The sequence below is a fragment of the Dicentrarchus labrax genome, unplaced genomic scaffold (assembly GCF_905237075.1).
Source record: "Dicentrarchus labrax unplaced genomic scaffold, dlabrax2021, whole genome shotgun sequence".
In the NCBI taxonomy this organism is placed as follows: domain Eukaryota; kingdom Metazoa; phylum Chordata; class Actinopteri; family Moronidae; genus Dicentrarchus; species Dicentrarchus labrax.
Genome location: NW_026136717.1, coordinates 5,572,904 through 5,593,829, shown reverse-complemented (window position 1 = coordinate 5,593,829; position 20,926 = coordinate 5,572,904). Strand labels below are relative to the sequence as shown.

Here is a 20,926-nt window from a genome sequence, read left to right as displayed (position 1 = left end):
GCAGAATTTCCTCTGAAACAGAGAAAACAAAAGCCATTTTCTTTAAAAGGCTTTGAAATAGCATACAGTCCATCAGTGCGAAATTACATGTTATTGATATCGTAGTATGTCTATATGTGATCATATGATAAATGTCTGATTCAGAAACACAGTGTACATTAAACCTGATTATGATTATTAAGTATCTATAAATCTGAAAATGTACACACCTGTCCATTGTTCCACTGTTGTAAACAGCACTGTCTGTATCAGTGAGGTATCTGTATCACTAATGAGAGCAATAAGAGGAAGCTGGGCCTTAAGCTCTCTGCATCATAATCATGCACAACAAAGGCCTTTATGTTTTAAAAGAAAAACTGGATCTCAATATGTTCAAATTTATTTTAACAAATGTGTTGTATTTTTGTGTTGTATCATGAAATTAGTGACTGAGAATTATAGAACTAGTCTCAAAGAGTGGCACAGTTCCTCTGGTAAAGTATAACACTTCAAATTACAACCCTTAAGATTTCAGACCTGGTTGATTTGTCGACACCTAGGAACTGGTGGTAGGCCTGAAAGCAAATGAGGTTTAATACTACAGGTCCCAGAATTCTGTGCACAACAAAACAAACTATTGTTGTTTTAATACAGAAGTCTGGTAATAATTGGCCTTTTTCGATCATTCTGTGAGCAACGTGATCTTATCTAATGTTGCACATGGTAGTGCAAACAGCAGGGTCCAGTGAAAGGAGTGGGTTACTGTGCTGAGAAGTTGGAGGTGTGCAGTTCAGATCTAAATGTTTACTGTAACTGCTCCTTCCTGTTTCAGTACTCCCTGCAAAATTGCTTTCAAAAAATATAAAAATTGTCCATTGTCTTCTTTTGTAGGTCCATTTTTGATGGACGATAATGGTGTGTGCTAATCTCAAGTACATTGTGACTACTTCAGAATAGGGCTGAACGATTAATTGCATTTGCGATAATATCGCAATATGATAAAACGAGATTTTCTACCCGCAACTTGCGCGATTACAAGGTGGTCACGTGACGCGAGTGAAAGAGTGGAGAACTCGGCTGCATCAACTTTTCATGCTGACCTTTAACCTGTTGCACAATGGCCTCCGGCTCGACGGAACAGTCAGAAACTTACACAGCTGAGACTTTAGTCTCGAAGAGGAACAGCACGTCGGTGGTGTGGAACTATTTTGGTTTCAAAAAAGAAGATGCTGCGCAGCGTCAGGTGTTGTGCAGAGCATGCCGTGCTCCTGTTGCTACTTCACGGGGTAACGCTACAAACTTGTTCCAGCACTTAAAAAAATACCACAAATCAATGTATGACAGTTGTATGGCCAAAATGCCGAGCACCAGTGCGCCAGACGAGCCAAATACCTCAAGACAGGGATCACTGACCAAAATGTTTGAAAGCACCACTCCATATAACGTAATTCCAAACGGCACGGGGAAATCACTTGGGCAATAACCGAGTTCATAGCCAAAGATATGATGCCTCTCAGCACGGTGACCAAGCCTGGGTTCATGGCATTGATAGATACGCTTGATAAACAGTACAGTATACCCTCCCGTACATACTTCAGTCAGACTGCCATACCGGAGCTGTACAAAAAGTGCAAAGAGAAAGTTGCCGTGGAGCTTAAAACGGTGGAGTTTTTTGCTACCACTACTGATATGTGGTCAAGCCGCACAACTGAGCCTTACTGGAGTCTTACAGTCCATTTTATTGATGAAGATTTCAACCTCAGAGCTCGCTGCCTACAAACTACCTACTTCCCAGATGACCACACAGGGGAAAATATTGCAGCCGGCCTGAGAGAGGGGCTTGCCAGCTGGGATCTCCACGAGGAGAAACACGTCTGCGTCAAATATGGTGCTGGCTGCACGGCTTAATGAATGGACGAGGCTCCAGTGTTTTGGGCACAGATTACATCTTGCCATTGGTAAATTATCTTGTTGTGTGTGTGTGTGTGTGTGTGTGTGTGTGTGTGTGTGTGTTAGTGTGTGCAAAAGAGAGAGAGATGCATTGATTAGTAATCTGGAAGCTGAATATACAAATATATAAATTATGTTGAGTTGTGGAAAGTGGATGGGATTAAATAAATTCATACTTCCTCCCACTCCTTTTCTAATATGTAAATTGAAATATTATGTTTTGATTTTACGTGCTTATATGTCTGTCTGTGGTGGAATGCCCACCTGCATTTATTTTCTTTTTTTGTCTGTTTTTGTTTTTTACATGTTCGAAATAGACACACACACACAAAACACACACACACACAAACTGTTTATGTGTTTACAGTTATCATGTGTGTGTGTGTGTGTGTGTGTGTGTGTGTGTGTGTGAGAGAGAGAGAGAGAGAGAGAGACAGGGGTGTGGATGTGTGTATTTCAGAATTACAGAGAATGTGAGTGTGTAACAGTGCTAGCCTTGTATCACAAAACTCAATTGTGTGTAATACACTACTTTTTATTTCTTTCAGAAAATGCACTCAAAGATGACAGTGTCAAGGGCAACAGCACTGTGCAGGAAGCTGGTGGGGCACTTTTCCCTAAGTTGGAAGAAGAAGGCAGCACTGACGGAGGCACAGAGGGAGCTCAAACTCCCTGAGCACAACCTCATAACTGAGTGCCCAACAAGATGGGGATCTAAAGAAATGATGATTGCCAGAGTGCTTGAACAGGCCAAAGCCATTTCTCAGGTATCGTCTGGTGATCGATATGCACGCTCCCTAGACGTACATATCATCGGGTAAATGATAATTATGTATTTCACAAAAACACAATTTTTCTGTAAAATCTAACTGGAAAACTAATGGCTGTTTTTTTCATCTAATAGGAGAAGAGGTCTCGTACTGAAACTGTTCAGATGCCTCAAAGTGCACAGCCCTTGGGGGAAAAGGCGAAGAGGTCTCGTACTGGCAGTTTTTTCAAGACCAGTGCAGCCTCTCCTTCTTTGCCTGTAAAACTTGAAGATGTCGCAGAGGCAGAGGTAAACTATTACCTGATGACTCCTGCCATTGATGGAGAAGATGATCCCTTGGCTTGGTGGAGGGTTCACAAGATCAGCTACCCACAGTTGTGCACCATGGCCCGCAAGTATCTTGTGTACCTGCCACGAGCGCTCCCTCAGAGCGTCTTTTTAGCACAGGAGGGAATATTGTGACTTGCACTCGCTCATCCTTGAAGCCAGCAAAAGTCAATATGCTGGTTTTCTTAGCAAAAAACCTGTGAGCCACTGAGAACAAAACTGTTGGATCATTATGGCTGGCAGTGCCATACTCATAGTGAACTTTAGTCTGTGTGGTGTGTTATTGTTGTGTACTTGAGATAAGTGAGGTTGATCTATATTATAATATTCAAATTGTTTTTTTTATTGTCTAATTTAAAAGTGCATTTCTCCGTTTTTTATTTATAACTTTATTTACTTTGATTTTACAAAATATTTTCTAAGTAGTAGAGGCAAATTCTGTTTTGTTGTCTGAAATGTTACTGACTTGGGAGCAGTAAGATACATATAATTTTAAATTATTTTTTTCTTAAGACTGTACATTTTTGCACACAGTGTTTACAAAGTGCATGCCTTTGTTTAAATGACTTAAATGCACAGTGGCAAAGCCACAGATGTTTCTGTAATGAGCAGTTAAATAAAAATGTCATTTATTTCAAGTCATACATCTTTTAAATTTAATTCTAACAAATAGGCCCAGCCTATGGGAAAGAACATTTTACACTTCAGGCTGCACGACGTTAAGACACAGCGAGACAACAGCAGGTTCAACTCCCATGAAGCTTCACTAAAAACAACCACCCCATTGAATTTATGAAATAAGAAAAGTCTATTGCACATAATGAACGGATGTGAACCGATGTGGTATACTGAGGGATGAGGGGAAAGGGTTGAGGGATGAAGGGACGGAGGGATGAGGGATGAAGGGATGAGGGTTGAGGGATGAGGGTAGGGGTTGAGGGATAAAGGGATGAAGGTCGACGGATGAAGTTTGAGGGATGAAGGTTTGTTGGCGGATGGATAAATGGATGGAGGGGTTCAGCGAGACGGTAAGAGGGCACTGAGTGGGTTGTGAGACTGGGTGGGGGAGCTGTCTCTTCATATCACTTGTAGAGAACCCCAGTGGTTCCTATATTTGGATAAGAGAGGGAAAGAAAAAGAAAGGGTTTGGGGGGAGGGAGTGAACGGGCGTGGTCTTTGTTTCCGAACCTAGTTATAAAACTTCATATATCATATATCTACTTTGATAACAGGCAGTAATAATAAGAATAGACAGACTCCAAATCAAAACCTTTATTTAAACATGACATGACACAGGATTTTGAATATAGTTATCATCTCAATGTGTTGTTTTACAGAAAAGATAATGGCAGTGAGCTGCTGACTAATGATTTTGTGATGCATGCATCAACTGAAAATGCCACAGTGTATTCCTTCATTACTCCTTTATACAGTATAGACAGTGTGGTAGTTCTCCATGCTGTTTTTATGACCTTGTGAGGGAAGGGGTTGCAGAGAGCTGAACGTCAATCTTCCTGTGGTTCATGCCTCACCAATGATACAGACACTTCTAATAGTCAGACATTTTGTTTTTGATTCAGACTTTTAGCATATGATAGGGATTATATGATATCGGTGACATTTCTCACACTGATGGACTGTATGGTTTTTCAAAGCCTGATCACAAATGTCTTGCTAAGGCTTTGGGAAGTCAGCCCGTATTCACTGCTTCTATTATTAGAAAGCTTTGATCTAACGGCCCTCATGGTTTTCACCTCAGTTATGCTCCGACCACGCTGTACCGTCTCTTCCTGACAAACAATGTTTCTGATAAGCAGAGTGAAAAGAAATGTAAAGAAATAAAATGTTGAGAATTGAAGCTGCAGTATGAAGATCCTTGCAAATGAATGAACATCAGATCATTGTTGCAATATTCATGTGTGGTTATTGCTGTTAGGAACAAGGCATTCAACAGCTCTAAAGCACATTCATATGATACAGCATCAGTTCCAGTTGCCTCCTCAGTCTATCTGGTGGCAGCATAAATAACATTTGGCTCCGGCTGTCTTCTGTTTGCCTTTGGTCGAAATGCCACTGCTGCGTAGTTCAGGTCAGAGTCTGCATTCTGTGAAAAGAGTATTTACAGTCTGAATGTGGTGGATTGACATGAATTTAATCCACCATAAATAGCCAGATGGATACTGGACTCAAGAGGCTGATACCAATATTGATATTTGGTCAATATTAATTTCTAAATACGTACGATTGTAAGACTTTACAACACGGTACACGTCAAGAACATCCTTAATCCCTAATAAACACTTACTGAAATACTCCAAATCCAGGACATACAGCTATATATACTATATAATGTACATTATGAACTAGAAAACATTGCTGGGGAGAGGGACGAATATGAAGAAAAATTTTAAAATTGGATTCACCTCATTTTGCTCTGGTTTTTGTTCTTCTTTATTGGCTACGTGAGTAACAGAAACAAAACATCTGGTCAGTTCATTGATCATTGTCTTTGGTAAACCAGCAGTTAAGGATTTTTCCAGCACATTGACACAACTTTAAGAGCATTTCCACAAGCAACAAAACCAAACGTAAGATAGACAAAGTACCTGTCTGAAGTTTCCTGTTTTTGACAACCAGACCTATGATGACCATTACAAGGACAACAGTCAGACTGCCCAGGACGACAATCACCAGCTTTGCTATTCCATCAGACTCTTCTACAAGAAAGATCATCGAGATAGACTTTCCCTTTAGAGACTTGAGAGCTGGCTAAAACTGTTTCACCTTCAAACATTTGATAATCTGCACAGTAAAAAAATCTTTAGGAGAATCTTACTTTTACATTTGCTGTCCATGTCATCATGTAGCTCATCGCTGCCTTTTAAGGAAAACAGGAAACATTTAGTCTTTAAATTGTCACTATGTTGTCTGTGTTGTTAGAAGATAATTGTGAAAAAAAAAAAAAAAACAAAGAAAGGGTACCAGTAGGAAGACTTCAGAATGACCTTACCTTTAACATGTAAATGTATCACATTGAAATTCGGACGTCCACTTTGGTAAAATCCACAGAGATACAGTCCAGAATCAGATAAATCCACATGTTTGATCCTGAGAAAGACAGTGGAGATGTTGGATGTCATTTCATATTTTCCTTTTTGAAATCCGTCGCAGTGTTTAACTTCGTCATTGATCATAACAGTGATACAGCTGGCCTTGGTTCTGTTGACCAGTTTGACCCAGAATGTCACAGAGTCGTATTTGGACATGTTGGTACTCAGCAGTGTGACTTCTTCACCAACCTGAGCCTCCACAGACTGAGACTCAGAACCTGAGACAGAGATCCAGCCTGAAACACACAAGATTTACTTTCAATGAGACAAAAAGAACATGAACAATAACTCTTACATAACTCAATACTTTCAGTCCTGGTTAGTTAGAGCTACCAAAGTTATAAATGTAATTCAATGCCAGTACTCACTGAAGCTGCAGAGACTTAAAGCTGTTATCAAGGTAAAGTTCTTCATGGTGAGTGTGACTGAAGCTCTGCAATGTCCACAATGAACTGTGCTTCAGTAAGGCTGCTTTCTACATAAAGAGGCGGGCTGTTTGTAGTTGCTCATCCTGTTCCTCAAACTGACCACATACACGCTTTCAGGAAAAGAAGTGTTGATGCAGAATGTTACCTGTTCTAAGTTATACTTCAGACCATGTTATTTGACACTTTAATAACAGACATTATGTAATGACCTACAGTTGTGTAAACCTTTTTGCTCAGGCAGGATCTTTTTGTTTTAGTACAGAGGTGGTCTGCACAGGCTGATTTCAGAGTTTCAGTTACTCGCCATTTTCTTTATGTCTTCCACTCTGCACTGTCTTGTAGAAGCTGTAGCTGGCTTTAGTTTAAAGCTTGAGTGAAGACACTTTTATCATATGAACCTAGATGACCTAACACACCCACTGGTATCAACCATGTCATAGTTATGGTAAATGGTAAATGGTAAATGGACTGTACTTATATAGCGCCTTTCTAGTCTTTCAACCACTCAATGCACTGTACACTACATGCCACATTCACCCCATTCGTGCACATTCATACACTGATGGCAGTGGCTGCCATGCAAGGTGCCAACTTCTCACCAGAACAAAAACTAAGCATTCACACAGTCATACACTAATATATGGCATCAGGAGCAATTTGGAGTTCAGTATCTTGCTCAAGTAACCGCCTTGAGCCACAGCCGCCCTTTATGATGACAGCAAAGGGGCTAAATAGCAGTGGAAAAACTGCCATTGTCATTTTCAAAGTGCCCCCCTGACCTCTGACCTTAAGATATCTGAATGGAAATGAGTTCTATGGGTCTCCTTTTTGCAGCCTTGCCCACCTTTTGCAAATCCCATACACTGTTTTTTTTGCATGTGGTATGAATGTGTTCTCTTTTGCCTAGTGCATTTGTATATTGACACAGTGACGTCCATAAACAGTAATGAAATTGCATAAATATGGAATGCCTAGAAAATTTACACATGCTTCATGCCACCCCTGAATATGTCAGTGCCCCACTCGTGCCACCCCAAAAGGTACCAGGTCAGGACTTAATGTATGACGCACTTTTTAGTTGAGGAAATGTTTTTTTTTATATTTGGTGTGTAATAGCTGCACAATTTTACAATTGTGGAATGAAAGAATCACTTTAGGCCTACAATGATGAGAGATGAAAATGGGAAAAAATAATTATTCCAATCCCATATAATTTTTGTGGAAGTCACAGGGTGCCACTGGAGAGGGACTAAGGAGCCGCATGTGGCAGTTTGTCTACCCATGGTCAATGATAGTCCATACAGCTAGAAAATGTATATTGACTGAAATCATAAAGGTAATATCATTATGATAACATCCATTTAAAATCCCATATATTCACCATACATATATTCACCACATATACCATACATGAGTCTGAAGAGACAAGCATATGAACAACAACTTGACTGTCAGGCAGAGGCATACAACATATTGAAACAATATGGCGCCCCTCCGTCCTCTGTGATCTGTCTTAAACATGTGCAGCCTGTAGAGTGGATGGTTTCATATGAGGCTGTCTCTCTGTACCACTAGTATCACAAGTAGCAAGAATCACTGTGCTTCAGATATAGTTTCACACGTTTGATAGAGGAGCGTCAGTCTTTCAGATGTGTAAAGATACAGATACAGATATCTGCCTGAAATAGACTGTGCTGTTTGTCACCCCAGTACATGTGCAAGGGCATGTAGGTGGCATACATATTTATATTCATTAATACAACCAACAATCTTTTCAAAATACATTGTATTTTAAATTCAGACATGTAACACATTGACATCACAGTTAAAATCTCCAGTTTGCACACTGATGTTTGGCTAAAAAAACACTATTTGCTGCTTCATTTGAGACTTTATTCACACAAAACTTTGATGGAACAGACCACATGGTTTACACCTCAGATGTGCTCAGACCACACTGTACTGGTGACGTGTACCTCACTCACTCCTCCACTGCTGCAGGCCTCCATTTATCTATTATCTATCTGGATCACTGTTTCCTGCTACAGACGAGTCTACACTGCGCAGTCAATGAGCGCAGCTTAACTCGAAGTGTGTTACCTCCACTGACTCCAACAAACTGTCATGATAGGTTCACACTTGGTACAGAGGTAGTATTCAGGGGCGTGTCCAGAGGGGGGACCTGTGGTGTTACTCACTATAAGTTAGTGTAAATTTTCCAGATAGAATAACTGGCATGGCCATTTCTGCCATTGACCTTTGTATGTGGTATAAAAGTGTTATTTTTGCCGAGTGTATTTAATTTGTTTTTGCATACTGCACAAATTGGGAATGACTGAAAAATTGAGACATATTTCATGCCACCCCTGAGTAAGTCAGTGCCCCACTTGTACCTCTCAGGTAGTGGTACTTTGTCTAAACCTGACTGTATCTGATGGTTTGTTACACAGAGCCATTTGGGAAGTTGTCTTTGAAAACCGTTTGAAAGAGGGCGGGCACTTTCAAAAAATACAGTGTTTCTGGAGATAGACATATGCATACTGGAGTGAAAATGGAGCAAGAGAAAAGAAGTCACTCCAGCTTTTTAAAAAATCCACTCCACACTCCATCCAAAATCCACTCCCATAGCTGCCAGTGCTTCCTCAAAGGACACCAATTGGTCCGATAGCGCTATAACGGCCACAAACGTATAGATTGAAGTCTGGCAAGATGGATTTTGGTGGTCAAAGCTCAAGGTCACTGTAACATCATAATGTCCTGGAAAAACCTGTTTTTGGCTATAACTCAGGAACACAAGAGGGGATTGTGACCATATTTCACAGTTTGTCAGACCCTGAGTTGGTGACATTTGTGTCTCAGAGGTCAAAGGTCATTGTGACTTCAAAATAGGTTTTTAACCATGATTTAAAAATGTCACACACATCTTGACTGGGACAGCATGAGTAAACATTAACTAGCACAGGAGGGGCTTTCATCTGCCTTTCTCATACTGCCTCATTCTGAATTTGAGCGTCACTTTTAACTCATTGTGTTCCAGTGACTGAATGAGTTTCACTTACAGCTCATAGAGAGCCATTGCATCTAAAAACATCAGGAGAAAAACTCCACCACTGTTTATAAACCTATACTCTATGAGCATCCATCTTTACATAGCAATGGAGTACATGTGTATGTGTTTGGCCAACATGTCAATGATAGTCCATACAGTTCAAAAACTGAAATAAAAATATTAACTGAAATCATACATATATATATACCATCATTATGATGACCCACAAATATACTTACTTTTACCTAATACTAATACCTAATGACTAATACTTATACATTTTATTCTATTCCCTCTAAGTATTTATCACATATACCATATATGAGTCTGAAGAGACAAGGATATGAACAACAACTTGACTGTCAGGCTGAGACATACAACATATTAAAACAATATGGCACCCTCCATCTTCTGTGATCTGTCTTAAACATGTGCAGCCTGTAGAGTGGATGGTTTCATATGAGGCTGTCCAAGTATTACTGTGCTTCAGATATACTTTCACAAGTTTGATAGAGGAGTGTGAGTCTTTGCAATGTGTAAAGATACAGATACAGATATCTGCCTGATATAGACAGAGCTGTTTGTCACCCCAGTACAAAGTGCAACAAAGGGCCTGTAGGTGACATATATATCTATATTAATTAATACAACCACCAATCTTTTTAAAATACATTGTATTTTAAATTCAGACATGCACCACATTGACATTGCAGTTAAGATATAAAATAGTTTCACACTATTCACTGCTTCATTTCAGAATTTATTTGCACAGAGCATTTTTTATTGTTTTTTTAAGTATATTTTTTTGGGCTTTTTATAAGCGTCAGTCTTTCAGATGTGTAAAGATACAGATACAGATATCTCCCTGAAATAGACTGTGCTGTTTGTCACCCAAGTACATGTGCAAGGGCATGTAGGTGGCATACATATTTATATTCATTAATACAACCACCAATCTCTTCAAAATACATTGTACTTTAAATTCAGACATGTAACACATTGACATCACAGTTAAAATATCCAGTGTGCACACTGATGTTTGGCTAAAAAAACACTATTTGCTGCTTCATTTGAGACTTTATTCACACAAAACTTTGATGGAACAGACCACATAGTTTACACCTCAGATGTGCTCAGACCACACTGTACTGGTGACGTGTACCTCACTCACTCCTCCACTGCTGCAGGCCTCCATTTATCTGTTATCTATCTGGATCACTGTTTCCTGCTACAGACGAGTCTACACTGTGCAGCCAATGAGCGCAGCTTAACTCGCAGTGTGTTACCTCCACTGACTCCAACAAACTGTCATGATAGGTTCACACTTGGTACAGAGGTAGTATTCAGGGGCGTGTCCAGAGGGGGGACCTGTGGTGTTACTCGCTATAAGTTAATGTAAATTTTCCAGATAGAATAACTGGCATGGCCATTTCTGCCATTGACCTTTGTATGTGGTGTAAAAGTGTTATTTTTGCCGAGTGTATTTAATTTGTTTTTGCATACTGCACAAATTGGGAATGACTGAAAAATTGAGACATATTTCATGCCACCCCTGAGTAAGTCAGTGCCCCACTTGTCCCCCCCCCAAAAATGGAACCCCTGGGCCCCCACGCTGGTGGTTACCTCTCAGGTAGTGGTACTTTGTCTAAACCTGACTGTATCTGATGGTTTGTTACACAGAGCCATTTGGGAAAGTTGTCTTTAAAAACTGTTTGAAAGAGGGCGGGCACTTTCAAAAAATACAGTGTTTCTGGAGATAGACATATGCATACTGGAGTGAAAATGGAGCAAGAGAAAAGAAGTCGCTCCAGCTTTTTAAAAAATCCACTCCACACTCCATCCAAAATCCACTCCCATAGCTGCCAGTGCTTCCTCAAAGGACACCAATTGGTCCGATAGCGCTATAACGGCCACAAACGTATAGATTGAAGTCTGGCAAGATGGATTTTGGTGGTCAAAGGTCAAGGTCACTGTGACATCATAATGTCGTGAAAACATTTTTTTTTGGGCTATAACTCAGGAACACAAGAGGGGATTGTGACCATATTTCACAGTTGGTCAGACACAAAATTTTTGTCTCAGAGGTCAAAGGTCATTGTGATTTAAAAATGTCATATTTCACACACATCTTGACTGGGACAGCATGAGTAAACATTAGCTAGCACAGGAGGGGCTTTCATCTGCCTCTCTCATTCTGAATTCTGGGCATCATTTCTTACTAATTATGTTCCAGTGACTGAATGAGTTTCCCTTACAGCTCATAGAGAGCCATTGCATCTAAAAACATCAGGAGAAAAACTCCAACACTGTTTATAAACCTATACTCTATGAGCATCCATCTTTACATAGCAATGGAGTACATGTGTATGTGTTTGGCCAATATGTCAATGATAGTCCATACAGTTCAAAAACTGAAATAAAAATATTAACTGAAATCATACATATATATACCATCATTATGATGACCCACAAATATACTTACCTTTACCTAATACTAATACCTAATGACTAATACTACATTTTATTCTATTCCCTCTAAGTATTCACCACATATACCATATGTAACCCCCATCCATGCGCACACTCACTCACCCACCCACACACAAGCACACTTCTGAGTAAAATCTACACATACACATATACTCACACACACACACACACACACACACACACACACACACACACACACACACACTTCAAACCCACCCACCCACACAGTCTATTGCACATATTCCCATGACCCACACTGATGATTGTCCAAAGTGCTTAGTAGAGGGGGCATGGCGGGTATACATATACATACACATATACAAGTGTTCAACAGTCTGATTGCCCATGGATAGAAGGTGCTTCTAAGCCGGTTTGTCCTGCTCCCCAACACCCTGTATCGCTTCCCAGAGGGCAGGAGATTGAAGAGGCCATTGCCTGGGTGGGATGGGTCAGACAGGATCTTCTTGGCCCTGTTTAGCCCTCGCATATGTGCAATGTCTCCCAAGAAGATCAGAGGGAAGCCAATAATTCAGTCAAGTTTAATTTTCTGCTTATATTTTGCACTCCATGTCCTACTTGAACAATGCATAGTGTATATACTTTAATTTATAGTTTTATATCTTCTAATATTAATAATATTAGTAATATTTGTATTGTGAAACTCTTTGTTCTTTGTGTTTGCACTATTTTGCCCTATTGCTGCTGTGTCAACCTGAATTTCTCCTAAGGGGGATAAATAAAGGAATATCTTAACTTATCTTATCTTACCATAAATAAAATAAAAAATATATTTACAAGTATGCATCAGTTCAGTAATTTACACATGGAATACGTGAGATAAGAAGGGAGAGGGAGAGAGAGCAGATAGAATGTCAGACTAACAACCCGCTTAAACGCAAGTGACACAACATTTACTGTGGTTAATATATATATTTTTAATTACCCGCAGTTCAATAAAAGCCTACCGAAAAACTGTGGGGGCTGCTGCCACATCCTGTGACAATCACAGCACAACAATCAAGTGTTTCAGTGGAATTAGGTCACTTTTCTTCCATGACACACATGTTGCACTGAGCTTCATCACAGAACACAGGCCACACCTTTGATTCTCAGTGTACCAATTTTTTTATAACAACCTTGTGGTTGTCAGTAAAAGTGTCGATATATCGGTAGGGTTTGGTCATATGCATATTTAAAACTCCCTTTGTGCTGTTTGTGTTTGTATGTAGGTGTTTTCAAGCAGGATGTTCTTATTTTGTTGCAAAGAACCCATACGACTCTCAGTGGACCACAGAAGCCTTTTTCTGTGATCAAACTATATGTTTAGAAGCAGAAGTTGACTGATGTCCCACAACACAGTGTGTTTCACTGTGTTTAACCGCACACAGCTTGTGAGCAAAAAATCATAGATGTTATGTAGTGCTGCTGTGGTTAGCAAAACCTGATCAAAGTTTATGGGCTGATAAGACAATAGATTCAAATGATTCTTACTGTTTGATTATTGGTCTGTGGTTATTGTTCATAAATGTATTTTACACTTTAATTATATCTCTACATAATTATTCATCTTCCACATAATGACTGTATGAGCAACAACAGCTTTGTCAAATGTTTTTTTATTAACAAAAGTGTAATACAGTCAAACAACTAAATAATGTGTATCTAACATTGGTGTTCATCTTGTGTAATTTGTGATAACTTTTCTGTGATAACATGTCATTTAACTGTAACAGAGACTCTGAGCTAAACGAACATTTTGATCTCAGAGAGCCAAACTCTGCATTGAGGACTTCACCTGCTCTTGTTGATGTAAAACAAGTGACAAGTGGTTACAAACAACAAGAGAACCCCAGTTCTAATGATAGAGAGCCAGACCAAGATTCTCATCTGGTCTTCAGCAGCACCTTGGACGAGCAGCTTGCTTCCATCCCCGAACAGTATCTCCCCGCAGGAAGCCACAGCACAGTAGCAGGTTCCGGCATCAGACGACTAGGTTCATCTTCTGTAAATGGTAGACACAGCTCTGTGAGGGGACCCTGGTGCAGAGACGTGTTTCCACCCATCCCCGAGCGGGTGAAGGATTCCTTGTCGAGACCCACAGCTCCCAGTGTGTACTGTACAGTTGAAGGTCACAGACCCTCCTGGCTGGATGGTCTCAGATACCGGCCGCTGGACTATTTCCTTGAGTTTGGCTCCTACAATTCACAAATCCACAAAGTAAACAGTCAGAGAATCTGTTTTTGACTTTGGAGACATTAAGTATATTTAGGTTGGAGACATTAAGTATATTTAGGTCCTTTTATTTTGTTTTTATTCTTTTAATATGTCTTTGATATCAGTAGTGTCGGGTGCCCGGTTAGCTCAGTGGGTAGAGCTGGCGACTCATGTACTGAGGCCGAGTCCTTGCTGCAGCGGCCCAGAGTTCGAATCAGACCTGCAGCCATTTGCTGTGTGTCATCCCCTCTCTCTGCCCCCTTTCCTATCTATCTTCAGCTGTCCCTATCAAATAAAGGCAATAAAAAGGCAAAAAAAATAAAAAACGGAAGATGATAAGCCTTAAGAACAGTATATTTTACATTGACGGGTGTTGATTGGAGAGCTCATATGCCCCGAACCATCCACTGTTATATAATCTCTGGTGTGTATATTTCAACACTATAATTTTAATCTTACACGCAAAGCAAATGAATGGAATGCAAATCTTTAAAGCCAATGAAAGATAAAAGCACAATACCTTTGACACTTAGAAAGACCCCTTTCCAAATTCCATGATGTTGGAGTGTGAGCTTCCACAGAAATATGTAGCTGAATCTGATAAGTGGACATCGGAGATGTGTAAATGATTTCCCTTTTTTTTTTTCCCCAGAGAGGGGGGGGGTTTTTCTCCCTCCGGGGAAAGGTTTGGATGGGGATTGTGCTTATAAACAGAGGACAGGAGTTTAGGTCCACCTCCTAAGGTTTGTTGGTACCAGGAAAAGTGCATCGCTACTTGGCTGTCATACGAACAATGTAGAGTCACATTGTCCCCAACACTGGCGAATATAACTCCAGTGTCCTGTTGGACTGCTGCCGACTGGATCACCACTGACAGATGAACTGGATCAAAAAGATATAATGTTATACAAACTATACAGACATTACATTTTTAGCCTTACTTAGAATCACAGATTTGAATATATTTCATATCAGGACACTTACATACTCCACAGAGGATCGTGTACAGGGGCATCGTCTCAGTGGTCCTAAGAACTGAAAGGTTTGAGTGAAAGAGCAGACGTTAGCTTTAAAATGAGGTTACATGTGATTGGTTGCAAAGAGGGTCGGACTGTGTTCCACTGTAAACATCCGTTATGACCTCAGTTAAAGGTGAATGAACATAACAGTAACACAGTTAAATGAAAGTGACTCTACTTTGACAAACTGTTGGGTCAGACACTTACACTATTTGTTTTAACAATATAGCAACAAAGAATTTAAACTTTCTGTTCTGTCCTGTGGTATCAAACAGCTCCATTATGAACTTTTTATAAACTGTTCACTTTCCTTAGGGAATGGTAAAACCATAAACACTGGACAGAACACACACTTGAGAGCTCATGTTTGGTCTATAACTACCTCTGAGGCTATACTAGCTGACACTGAGAGCTGTGTAGGTCACTAAGGTATACTCAAAACTGTTTATGTGAAATATAAGGCTTTACTTATTTTATGGACTTCATATACTTGTTTATATGTCTTCGAAATATTTTGAAATATGAATTGTTTTTTCCTTTACCCTTTGGTTTATATCTGCTCCAGACGTGTTTTATGACATATATCCTAAAATTCTTTGCTTTGAATAATAAAAATGTATTTCTTTTCCACAAAAAAGTGAATTCACCCATAGTTAAAAAACTAATAAAATTGCACTACTACCTCTCATTAAAAGAAACTGAATATAAAAATAATAAATAAAATTGAATTGAAATTGAATTGAATATCCAAATATTTGGCATTTTAAAAGCTTAACTGTTGCACACAAGATGTCTCCTACTTCAAAGTAAAGTTTCAGTGTTCCACCTCACACATGATACTGGACCATGACTGGCTTTCAAACTGTTGACAAGATCCTGCTTTAAGGTTACAAATAAACACTTTCCTCCTTCAGTACATGAACGTGAAAACAGTCTTCTAGTGTCAAAGTCTGCACATACATCCTTCTGCACAGTGAAGCTCCAACATCTACCTGAAGTAACGTTTAGCAAAACACATTTTTAGAAACTGTTTTTAGAGTTGGATATTTTGGTAGACAGAGATCTGTAATGCCTCCTGGAGGCGACAAGATGTGGTGAGCAGAAGACAGATGTGATTTTAGTATGCCCTTCAGTATGCACTTTTGATTGTACCGTACCTTTACAGTACAGAGATTAAGCTGATTAGAGACAGAGATGATAATCTATACTGTGTGCATGTGTACAATATCTTTTCTGGGTCTGATAAAAAGAGCTGTGGGTACTTATAGTGCTTACAGTGACAGTGTTTGGTCTGTCGACACCTCCCTCTGTCACTGGAAGAACTGACACAACACAGAGAGAGTGTGGAAATGTATCTCTAACTCCATCAGGCTGCCCACTGGTGCTCCTCAGGGCTACATGCTCAGCCCAGTGCTTTTCAGACTGTTTACTCATAACTGTCGAACAAAATCCAGCTTCAGTCACGTCGATAGGTTTGTTAATGTCACAGTAGAGGCAGACTGTATCAACAACAATGATACAACAACTGATTTATTATTGTGTTTGCTGTCTGTGCACCTTGGCTTCAGACTGCAACAACATGTCATTTTACTGCATACTTGAATACAGATGAATAACAAACTTGCATGTAACTGTCTGAGCTGCTGTATCGGATTGGTACAGATGAGGTGAGGATGTCTTCCATGATGGCTGATTTGTAAAAGTGGCAGAAGAATTGTTACTTCTTTTGGCACAATTTTGCCTAAAATTTTCTGTGGTGAAAGATGTGAGCTTCTTTACATGGCCTATTCAATACCCCGCCCCTTTCCACTGATATAAAGTGCTCTTGCTGTGACACGGTTATACGCACAATGAAGAGCTTCACCTTAATAACAGCTTTACTTCTCTGCAGCCTCAGTAAGTACTGCTATTGAATTATTCTGAGCAGCAAATACAATTCTAATCTCTCTTTATCCAGTAATGCATTTATTTTTTAATTTGCAAATTAATTTGTGTTGAATTAATTTAAAGGTATTGTTCTTGCATTATGAGCTCATGAGTGAATGTCATGTTGTCTCCGCTGTGTGTTTCAGGCTGGATCTCTGTCTCAGGTTCTGAGTCTCAGACTGTGGAGGTTCAGCCTGGTGAAGATGTCACACTGCTGTGCTCCAACATTTCCACAAGTCCAACTCAGACAGACTGGTTCAGAGTGACCAACAGAACCAAACCCAGCTGTATCTCCTCTATGTACAGATCTGATAAAGACGTTTCATTCTGTGATGGATTTCAAAATGGAAAATTTAAAATGAGCTCCAACGTCTCCACTTTTATTCTTCAAATCAAGCGAGTGGATTTATCTGACTCTGGACTGTATTTCTGTGGATTATACATAGGCACACATACAGTAATTTCCACTGCAAACCATTTAAATGTTAAAGGTAAGTTTGCAGGAAAGACATATCTTTAATAGAGATCCCTTTATCTCATCATATTAACAGCATATCTCAAATTTATCATCACCGTATGAAAACAGCAGGAAGACAAACAAGAAACCAAACCGTTTTGCAATTATTTCATCTTTTTTTTTAAGTTGATGGTGAATCAGATGATGAAGCGGATTGTAACACTCAAAGTAAGGTTCTTCCCTCCTCTCTTAAGAGTATTTTAATTGTGAAAGTTACAATAATTTTGATTAAAAGACAGATTAAAGAGTGTAATTCTACCATGTTTTTAGTAGAGGAGCCTGATGGAATGACAACCCTAATGAGTGTGATCCTGGGTGGTCTGACTGCTGTCCTCACTATAGTCATCATTGTTCTGGCTGTTAAAATCAGGAAACTTCAGACAGGTACAGTACATTTATAATTTGTTGCACATCATCTAGTGAGCTGTGGCAACATGACGGACAAATCCAAAGTAAAGTATGTGATCAGTAATAATGAACTAATCAGACTTTTGTCTTTTGTCATTTAGCTGTGAAGGAAGAAGCGCAGCCAGAAAGAAACAAGGTGAACCCACCATTAACTTAAACAAACTGTGTGTTATGGTTTTAAAGTTGCATTTGAACACATGATGAGTCTGTTAATGATCTTTGTCCCGAGCTTCTGCAGGTGGAATCAAACAGCAAATTCAGACAGGCAGTCACAGCAGACCTCTTTAACCTCACGTAGAAATGATCCTATTAATTCATACTTTCAACTCTAATTTTAGCTTAAATCATGAAATAGTTTTTCTTTGTTTTAATTTAAATCGTTTATCAGAACTGGGATCTTATTTAAAAATCCTGTTTCAGCATTTAAATTAAACTTAGCTAAAGTATAGCTAATACTCAAATCAGTTTGAATGATTCCTTTGTGGTACAAGCCTCAAATCCAGATGTTCTACTAATTTTTGGAGAAACTCAGCTGCACTGTGTGATCGACAGTATATGACTCTAAATCCTCTGATCTACAGAATCTGGGCTCTGATCAGCTGGACTCTGCAGCGCTGAAGTTCCTTCCACAGACAATAAGAAACAGGAGGTCTGCATCAGAGAGACAAGTGGAGACTCATGTTATTTATGCTGCCAGCAGATAGACTCAGGAAGAAACTGGAACTGCAACTCTGAGTGCAAATGATGCTTTATCATATGAATCTGCTGTTGTGTATTTCTGTGTGTGTGGAGGCAAAAAACAGTTTGATAATAAAGTTCCTACTGTATATTCATTGATCATTTGCATATCGCTTTCATTTTCATTTGCACTGAGAGGAAAGAGGACATATTTGACGTTTGATGAGACACAAAGGACACTGAAGACTGTCAAATGCCCTCATAGGGAGAGTCAAACGGTCTGTCAGGGGGGAGGGAGGAGTGAGATCACTTAACTTCACAGGAAGAGACAGCACAGTGTGGTCTGAGCACAACTGCTGTGAAAGTCAGAAGGCCTCTGAAGTCAAAGCTTTGCAGCAAAAATAAACAGTTAAAACTGACCTACCTGCTTTTGAGTAAATACTACCAGTTTCTGGATATGGAAAGAACACAGACTTATTTAACTACTTTACTTTCACAAGCCACATCAACATCTGCATTCAAACGTCAAGACACTCTTGTCAGAGAACACATCCAGATGAACACACTCAGCCATAGTCTCAGGTTAAACTCTCATCTATCAGGTTTCTGATGCTGCAAAGTGAATTCATTTCACTGTAGCAGAGTATACCAGCTGCTCTCTCCTGGCAGTCTGGCTGTGATGTGTAAGAATATAATCAAAAATACAAGCAGCAGGTAAAATGAGTTAGTGGAGACTCACATAAAATGCATGAGGCCCTATCTACAGTCAAATGTTTGGTTTGTCCATTCTGGGCACCTGTAGGAACATGGCAGTTCAACATGGCCGACTCCATGGAAGGTGACCCGTAGCGTTTGTGGACAGAATAGGCTCATTCTAAAGTAATGAAAACACAACAATTCTTATAGTCAGGTGATTATACACAATTGAATTTTTTTGTGAATATCATATTCCCTGTCTGCCAATACATTCTATTAAATGTTACACAATGGACCCTTAAGATACATGTTGTTGCTAGCGTTTATTTTTTATCTGACATGGCTCTTTTTCTCTTGTTCTCAATCTCTTTTTATTTTTTTTGATTTCAAAATGTTATGTAAAATATGAGGTTTGATGGAGGAGGAGCCTGTAAAGCCCATTTTTAGGACAAAACAGGCGGTACAGTGATAAAGTGGTTAGCACTGTTGCCTCACAACAACGTGGTTCTGTCAGCTGGCTAAGGCCTTTCTGGACTCGCACGCCATGCTGGTTATTTATGGTTATTGTTTAAAGGTACAATGTGAAGCTTCACCTTGGTAACCACTTTATGTCTCTGCAGCCTCATTAAGTACTGGCACTTCATTATTCTCAGCACAAAATAAGAGCTGGGGTCTGTCTGAGGTTTCTGCCTCTTAAAAGGAAGTTTTTCCTTGCCCCCGTCGCCAAGTGCTTGCTCATGGTGGGAACTGTTGGGTCTCTGTAAATAATGTTATAAGGAGTACGGTCTAGACCTGCTCTATTTTTAAAAGTGTCCTGAGATAACTTCTGTTATGAATTGGTGCTATACTGAATGCAATTGAATTACAGTGGCAGTGTTTTCTCTGTCAACACCTCCATCTGTCACAACACAGGAGGAACTGACACAACACAGAGAGAGAGAGTGGAAATGTATCTCTAGCTCCATCCGGCTGCCCTCTGGTGCTCCTCAGGGCTACATGCTCGGCCCAGTGCTATTCAGAATGTTTACACCTAACTGTCGAACAAAATCCAGCTTTAGTCATATCAATAGGTTTCCAAAATACATAGTAGGGGCAGACTATGTCAGCAACAATGATATAAAAAAACAAACCAATTGGGCCTCTGTGCTGAGAGTAAAGGGTCAAAGTTTTTGGGCGTACGCAGCAACAGCCTTACATAGTCCTCCAACACTGCCCCCTTCCATTTAAGCATTGTTTGTAATCATGCTCTTGTTCATATTTTAGATGTTATATTATATTTTAGTTCACTAATCTAATAATGTATTACTTGAAATTATAGTTATGATGTGCATTCATAACTTTGCTTTTATTGTGAGAGGAACAATAC

At 39.6% G+C, this 20,926-nt stretch overlaps 3 protein-coding genes across 4 annotated transcripts in view; 2 read left to right on the top strand and 1 right to left on the bottom strand.

Moving 5' to 3' along the window:
- The window catches only part of LOC127349553 (uncharacterized), a 28,006-nt gene extending 21,368 nt beyond the window's left edge, over window positions 1-6,638 (bottom strand). For both annotated transcript variants that reach the window (XM_051375412.1, XM_051375413.1), the window contains exon 1: window positions 6,504-6,638. In XM_051375412.1, the coding sequence (XP_051231372.1) occupies window positions 6,504-6,549 (46 nt within the window). In that variant the 5' untranslated portion in view covers window positions 6,550-6,638. The remainder of the gene's footprint in view (window positions 1-6,503) is intronic.
- The window catches only part of LOC127349558 (uncharacterized), a 103,992-nt gene that overhangs the window by 77,018 nt on the left and 6,048 nt on the right, over window positions 1-20,926 (top strand). The window lies entirely within an intron of this gene.
- On the top strand, window positions 17,186-19,023 carry LOC127349555 (uncharacterized). Its single transcript, XM_051375415.1, has 6 exons — window positions 17,186-17,231; window positions 17,408-17,752; window positions 17,905-17,946; window positions 18,049-18,162; window positions 18,288-18,322; window positions 18,768-19,023. Exons 1-6 carry the CDS (start codon window positions 17,186-17,188, stop codon window positions 18,888-18,890), a joined length of 705 nt encoding a protein of 234 aa, XP_051231375.1. The 3' UTR covers window positions 18,891-19,023.

What these genes read in the sequence shown, in the direction of transcription:
- LOC127349555 (XM_051375415.1), top strand. Translation starts at nt 17,186, where the DNA reads ATGAAGAGCTTCACCTTAATAACAGCTTTACTTCTCTGCAGCCTCA. An exon ending in AAACCATTTAAATGTTAAAG is followed by an intron (nt 17,753 to 17,904) that starts GTAAGTTTGCAG and finishes TTTTTTTTTAAG; the next exon opens with TTGATGGTGAATCAGATGAT. An exon ending in AGCGGATTGTAACACTCAAA is followed by an intron (nt 17,947 to 18,048) that starts GTAAGGTTCTTC and finishes CCATGTTTTTAG; the next exon opens with TAGAGGAGCCTGATGGAATG.